General features: G+C 31.6%; 1 protein-coding gene across 5 annotated transcripts in view; it reads left to right on the forward strand.

Annotated features, from left to right (window-relative positions):
- LOC143249958 (nephrocystin-4-like) overlaps nt 1-4,058 on the forward strand; it is a 94,757-nt gene extending 90,699 nt beyond the window's left edge. For 3 of the 5 annotated variants that reach the window (XM_076500593.1, XM_076500596.1, XM_076500595.1), the window contains one exon: nt 2,409-4,058. In XM_076500593.1, coding sequence (XP_076356708.1) covers nt 2,409-2,645 — 237 coding nt within the window. In that variant the 3' untranslated portion in view covers nt 2,646-4,058. Of the gene's footprint in view, nt 1-2,395 lie in introns of all 5 variants that reach the window. The other 2 variants (XR_013028049.1, XM_076500594.1) reach the window with 2 other exon arrangements.
- The last annotated feature ends 3,716 nt before the right edge of the window (nt 4,059-7,774 follow it).

Consider the following 7,774-nt stretch of genomic DNA (forward strand, 5'->3'; position numbering starts at 1 on the left):
GAGCAGAGTGGTTAGTTGAACTTTGGGATCAGTTCAATAGGAGAAGCATCTAGCATGTTTGCAAGGGCTATTAATTCAGCCATAAGGAAAGGTTTAAACTAGGACTAGACAATGGTGACAGAAAGGATAAACTAAATATAAAAAATAACATGTAGAAAACTTTAGCATAGAAAATAAGTACAGATGAGCTTAATCGTTACTACTGTAATGCTAGCAGGATAAAATAGATGATTTTATGGCACTGGTAGAAATGGTAGATTTTGATATAATGGGAATAAGTTAAGCATGGGTGACTGTGACAACAGTAATTTTTTGATATAAGTGATTACAAGCTATTTAATTTGGATAAAGCATTAAAGGTGGAGAAGCAATGGCTTTATATGTAAACTGTGAGTTACATCTGTTGAGGTTACCAAAGATAATATCATATAAAGGGAATAGGTTTATAGTGGGAATATGTTACAGACAACCAACTGATACTGGTGGAATTAGTGAGAAACTTTACAGTGAAATGAATATTTTAGCGATTATTGTAGTTGTAATTATGGGTAAATTTTAATTTCAAGCACATAAATTGAGAAATTATAAAGTCAAACCATGAGGAAAGAAAGATTTCTGGAAACTATTTAGGATGGCTTTCTTCTCCAATTAATCAAGAAACTTACTAGAAGCAATGCTATTTTAAATTTATTTTTAACTTCAAATACAGAAATGATCAAGAGGGTGGGAATATCTTGGTGCAAGTTCTCATTGCTCTGTGAAAAGGTTACTACTTATGTAGATTAGGGTAAGCTTGTAAAATGAACTATCTCCACAGGTTAGTTAATTAGATAGAAGAGTGACTGGATAAAAGAAAACAGAGTGTTGTTACAAATGGAGTTCAGTCACACTTGTTGAATGTCACAAATGGAGTATCTCAGGGTTCAGTCTTAAGACCTTTGTTTTTTCTTATTTACATTGATGAAGAAGTGGTTAATAAATTACTGAAATTTGCAGACAGCATTAAGGGTTTAGGTATTGTTAGCTGTGAAGAGGTGTTTCTGCTTTACAGAAAAAATTAGATCATTTATTTAATTGGGCAAATAAATGGCAGATGGGTTTTAATTATAATAAATGCAAGATAATGTTGTGGTTTATCATAATTTGAATTATAGGTGTATTTTAGATGGGAATAACCTTAACAGTGTCATGAAAGGAAAGGATTTGGTGTAATAGTTGATCAGTCTCTCAAACCATCCAAGCAGTGTGCTGTTACTAGTGGTAGGACAAACAGGATTTTAGGTTGTATCTATAGAAATATTAAATACAAGTCTAAAGAGGTTATAATTTCATTGTAAAGATCACTGGTTAGGCTACATTTGGAATACTCTGTTTGGTCTTGGGCTCCTTTCCTTAGGAAAACGTTAATTTATTGGAAAGGGTTCAGAGATGGGTTACTAGAATGGTTCGTGGGATAGAGGGGTTGTCATACAAGTAGATCCTGAAATCTCTCTCAAATTGTGTATTCTTGAAAAATGAAGAGTTGGAGGAAACTGATTGAAATGTTTAAGATTATAAAATGAATTGATATTGTTGATGTGTTATTATTTTCATATTTAATAGCAGGACTAGGGGGACACATGTATAAATATTGGCAGGGTAGGAATCACCTAAGACAGTTTTATACTTTTGACAAGGTGGTTGGTCTCTGGAATTGGTTGCCTTTGGATGTTGTGAAAGAAGTAAATTTAAGTGAGTTTAAGAGAAATTTTGATAAGTGTATAAATGGTAAGGGTTGGTTTTAAGATTTTCAAATATTTATTTATTCATAGTTTTAGTTTACCTTAACCAAGATAGACCAATAGGATTCAAGATGTCCCTAAATATTATGTTTTTATATACTGCTGTAAAAAATCTGTTTTCACATGTTGATGACTCATCTTTCAGTGATATACGTTTTCTTTCCTGTAAGGACTGTGTTGTTCCATTAATGTGTTTGTTTGCTTTTCTTAGCTAACATGTTCCTTTTATGAAGTGTTGTTTTTTTTCAATTATGTGAAGGTTGGTACAGTTGAGCTGTTGTTAAATGTTCATGGTGTTTGAAACTTTGCAATTTTGTCTTTTTGTTTTTATCATAAAGTATAATATTTCTTTTTGGAATTTGTTAATTTCATGTATAATATCATATTCAAATGCATAAAATTGACACTAGTATAAAAAGTTATTGTAAGTTATTAGGCAAAAATATAACTTCAAAAAAGTGATAATTTTGAATATTTTCTGTGGAACAGTCACAAACATAATTTATTGAAAGTACATTTTATACTATTAACTAACATTCTTGATTCTGTGTATTGATAACTGTAATAATAATATATTACTTGTAACATATAAAAGCCTTAGTGTTTTACCATAGTTTCTTTTGGTAGTGGATCTCTTACAAAAATCCTTATGCTGTGTCCAAGATGTTTACCGTTTACTGCAGCAGACCTGATCTTGTACAACCTCTGGACAAGCCATTTAACCTACAGCCTGGTGAGACTCACATGATTGGGTTAACTTTCTTGCCACAGCATCAGCCAACCACAGAGGAAGTGTTTGTGTTCATTAACAACGAAAAAGATAAAAATGAAGAAACATTTTCTGTTGAGATAACTTATTTGTGAATTTCATGGGTAACATCTTCACTGTACTGGATTTTAATGTACAGTTTGAATTGTGACATCAGTCTTACCAACATGTGTAAGTTATGAACATTTTCATATTGTTGTATCAGCAACAACATATTTAAATATTAAAGTCAGGAAAGTTGAATAGTACTAACTTATTTAAAGCCTACAGATAACATCAAGGTAGTTGACCAGCACTAACTTATTTAAAGCCTGCAGGTAACAAGGTAGTTGACTAGTACTGACTTATTTAAAGCCTACAGATAACATCAAGGTAGTTGACTAGCACTGACTTATTTAAAGCCTACAGATAACATCAAGGTAGTTGACCAGCACTAACTTATTTAAAGCCTACAGAAAACATCAAGGTAGTTGACCAGCACTAACTTATTTAAAGCCTGCAGAAAACATAAAGGTAGTTGACCAGCACTAACTTATTTGAAGCCTGCAGATAACAAGGTAGTTGACTAGTACTGACTTATTTAAAGCCTACAGATAACATCAAGGTAGTTGACCAGCACTAACTTGTTTAAAGTCTACAGATAACATCAAGGTAGTTGACCAGCACTAACTTGTTTAAAGCCTACAGATAACATCAAGGTAGTTGACCAGCACTAACTTGTTTAAAGCCTACAGGTAACATCAAGGTAGTGTATTGGTATGATTATTATTAACAGCAACATATTTATATCTTAAAGATAACATGACAGTAATAGATTAGCACTAATTTATTTAAATCATGCATATCACATCACACTAGTACATTTGCAGCATCATTTTAAAATCATGAAGATAGCATCATGGTAAAATGTTCAAATTTTATAAATTTTGTAAGAAAGCATGCTTATGTTACTTAATGTTTATGAAAAAAAACTGTGTTCATAAGAAAAATATAATACATTGTCAGGAACTTCAATGATTTTTATTACCATACTATTCCTTTAACTTGTCCTTATTAAATATCCTACTGCCTCTGTCTTGTTTTACTATTACAAATATACAATGTAATTTTTTTCAAATGTCATATCGCTGTTTTTTTACTTTATGGTTCAGAGTGACAAAGAGAAGCACCTTACTGGTTACTTTGTTAGTGACTTGAATGATTTTCAATATTGGAGATAAAGAAAATTTTTTTCTGTGAGGACAGTATAAGTAAAGATAGTGAAAACTGTACAAATGGTTACAGATGAGAACAGTTTTAATATAAAAATGTAAATTCTATCATTTATACAAATGAAAGGTAGGAGTGAAAAACTCATGTTAGTACTTGGTCTTCAAACTCTCGCTAAGTGTCAGACTACACATTTACTGAGGTATAGTGGGATCAAATTTACTGTTAAAAAGGAAAACATATTAACAAACATGCAAGGCTTGTAAGGTGTTATGTACAATAAATATTTTGATTTACTACATGTTGAGAACTCTGTCTCTTTCAGGGAATCTGAACTGTGATAAGTAAACTTCAGTGACATAACAAAATGAGAGTTAAACTAGATGACAGATTGAACTACATGTTTATTTCTTAAAAAGATGGACAGCTTATCCAGCTAAATAATATACAATAATTTATTTGTATGGTTATAAACATATATCCTTAGCCATATGAACATAGTCATCTTATTGGTCACTGGGCTGAACATTGTCATCTTATTGATCACGAGCTGAACATAGTCATCTTATCTACTGTGGATTTGAGATTCTAAGGTTTGCTATTTATTTTACCAACAAAAAATATGTGCTCTGCTCTTTGGAGTTTGTGGATGATTTATACAAGTGACAGTAAAATTCAATTATAATAGCACATGAATTGGCAGAAAATTATGTTTACTAATTGCCTTATCTCACAATTTGTAGGTTGAGAGATTTGACCCTGTCATTTACCATGCTTGTATTTTCTATCATAGCGTTATTATTATATGATTGTTAGTCAAACTATTTGTTTATAAATAATAGCCCAGGCTTTTGCTGTGGCTGTTATAGGCTATCTACTTTCCTTGTGTTTAGAAAATATATAGGTGTGTGAAAAAGATTAAACAGAATAAATACCAGAAGAACCACAAACTACCAAATCCCTCTAATCTTCTATGTGGTGAAAACACTTCACAATTAGGGGCAGGTAGCATAGGTAAAATTCAATAAAAGCATGTCGCATTTTCAAAGCGAAACTAAAAATGAAACAAGTAATTAGTGTTGTTGATTATATCACCCTACCAATGTTAATGTTTACATAGGTTAGAATACATTATTTCATCAGTTTGGTATCCGTAGTGTTGATGTTAGTATTGGTCGTTATCCCAAAACTATCTCACGAGATTCAGCCAGCATAGGAGATTTAGACTATTTCTAAATATGTGTATTAAGTAAACAATGCAGAGCAATCCGTACAATAAGAATATAAGATATGAAAAGTAAATTGTAAAGTAATAAATTTAATTACATTAACAATCGAATCGATAAAATTAATCAAAAGTAAGAAAAATAAATTGAATTGTAGAAAATAGATAAATCTATAAACAAACTGTTTCAACAAGATTGGAAAGTACAGAAGAGTGGAAGAACTCCAAATTACCAGAATCATCTAATGTGGTTGAAACACTTAAAAATAACATCATAACACCTTAACAGTGTCAAAACATATATTTACTTTTTTTTTCAGTCCCGTTTCATGTAATTTTAACGATTTTGGTCTCATTAGTTGTTGACTGGCAGAGCCAAATCACGAAACAAAGTTTGAAAATGAAATGTTATTGCTATCTCAAGATATGGCACGAAAATCACCTGTCGACCTTTATTTTTATTTAAAACTCAAGAATTCTGTGATTCTTTTCAAACGTAGAAACACAATTTTTAAAAATAAAATACATCCTCGATTAGAAAGATTACACACGAATTAAGAATAGCTTGTTGCGTATAAATTAAAAAGCATCTATTTTATCATATTGCAAATAACATGAATAGGAATAAGGACATGCTATATAGGTAAGTAAACCTTCAAGGACATGCCAATTCAATTGACAAGTTCAGATTTGTTAGCTAAAAACCGTGGGCGGTGTTACCGAAAATTACTAACTAACACACAACATGAATTAATATGATATACTGTAGTAATTAATTAGAAAAGAAAATTAAACAAAATACAAGTTGCTACCGATTGTGCCAATAAAACACACATAAAATGGCATGGTCTACCTATTACAGATAGAATCGTCGAGTTAGACATTCACAGACTATCAACAAAGTTGGTGAACCCATCATAATTTTGTACTAAGTCTAATACTCATTTTTAAGCAAGCTGGTGCTATTGTTGATGAATAGTTCTCTACTCAAGGATCTACATGGAGAACTCGATAAAACCGATATTCCCAAGATGTAAGAATGAGACGCAATTTTTTCTCGTCTAAAGAAAAATATGAAAACCTTACATATTTTCGAAGATTAATAACGAATCTGAAATGCTCTAAAAGAATCACAACTACGTGAAAAGATTTAACCTATATGATAGACTGAACTGCACAATTGCAACGTTGAACAACTAATCTAGATAAATAATATACAAGAATTAATTAGTATGGTTCTATACGAATATACTTAAATTTTTAATACTGATAATGGGTTAATGTAGGAATGAAAGACATTTAAACACACTAGTCATATAATATACACTACGACACTGTATGAGGACCACTTTTAACTTTTTTACAATTTTTGCGATAGTTTACGGATGATAGGTGAAATTGCTTTAAAGTAATATAATTTAGTAATATGTAGTGAAACAAAATATTGATTTCCATGAACTATATCGTACAGGTTTACATGACAACAGAGACCGAATCAAAATATTAATTTCCATGAACTATATCGTACAGGTTCACTTAACAACAGAGACCGAATCAAAATATTGATTTCCATCAGTTATATTGGACAAGTTAACTTGATAACTAGAGATTGAGTAATAATATTGATTAGGAAGTAATACTAAATCTTTTAATAACCTAGTTTGTATAAATACAATAATGTTCTCGACACAAACTAAGATACATTTTCTTTAAAAACATATACAGAATGTAACTTTGAAATCATGTTGCATTAGTTTTCTCTCAGTAGAATTTTTCCCCCAACGTTTCTCACTTCCCAATAAACTTTGCTGTTATCCAGAGTGACTGGCGTTTAACAACTTCCCGTTTACAACAATGATTATCTGTGAGAGCTGATAAAAGAACTAAGGCAACGAGAACAAAATGAGCTGAATGGCTTTCTCGACTGCCAAAGGAACGTCAAAAAATTCAAATCTTTAATTATCTTGTTACGGAGTAAAAATCGAGCAGTAGAAGAGTTCAGCACCAATTTTTAATGTACTTATAATTAGTGTGTTGAAAATCTCTGAAAGAAAAGGAAAGGGATATTTTAAACAGGTATGCAAACAACTAAATATAACAAAATACGATGTGTCAACATTTTTCCTTCCTGCTTTTTTCATGCTGTTTATTACATTTTATTTTGTACAGTTATTAAGTAGCTGTAGTTTCTTAATTGACTCCAACTGAACACGAATCTTAAATTTCATATCACTTTTCATGCTCTTCTCACCTGGGAGTATTTTTCAACACATTTCTCAATCGGTCTGAATTTTCTTTCTTTTCATTTAGATTGATGCAGTCTTAATCTGTCTACTAGTGAAGTAATTTCTTTACTGGAGGTAATAGCTGTAATGGAAGTCCTTATACCTTTGAGTCACACTCACTTTCACATCTGTCACTGAGTATGACAGAATCAATGGAACCTGGTATCCATTACTCAATACCTATAAGATCCTTTGTACAGTGAGTTCTTTCAATACCCAAGTGTTCTGATAGTTATCTAATTAGTGAAATACTCAACCTCTGTACACATTTCCTACCCATATCAGAAATAAAGGTCATAACTTTTTGGTTCCTAGTAACACATTGTTCTGCTTAGATGGTAAATTGATTCTATCAAGATTAGATCAAGTTACCTATACGAGGTCTGTTCAGAAAATACGCGGACTGTTTGAATTGAGCGGCTCCAGTTGGTTCCAGGGGAATCCGCTTGGTGTCGCTAGGTTCGCACAGATCAGCCGATTACGACGCCATTTCCCGATTGCAGAT

The sequence above is a fragment of the Tachypleus tridentatus genome, chromosome 4 (genome assembly GCF_004210375.1).
Source record: "Tachypleus tridentatus isolate NWPU-2018 chromosome 4, ASM421037v1, whole genome shotgun sequence".
Lineage (NCBI taxonomy): Eukaryota > Metazoa > Arthropoda > Merostomata > Xiphosura > Limulidae > Tachypleus > Tachypleus tridentatus.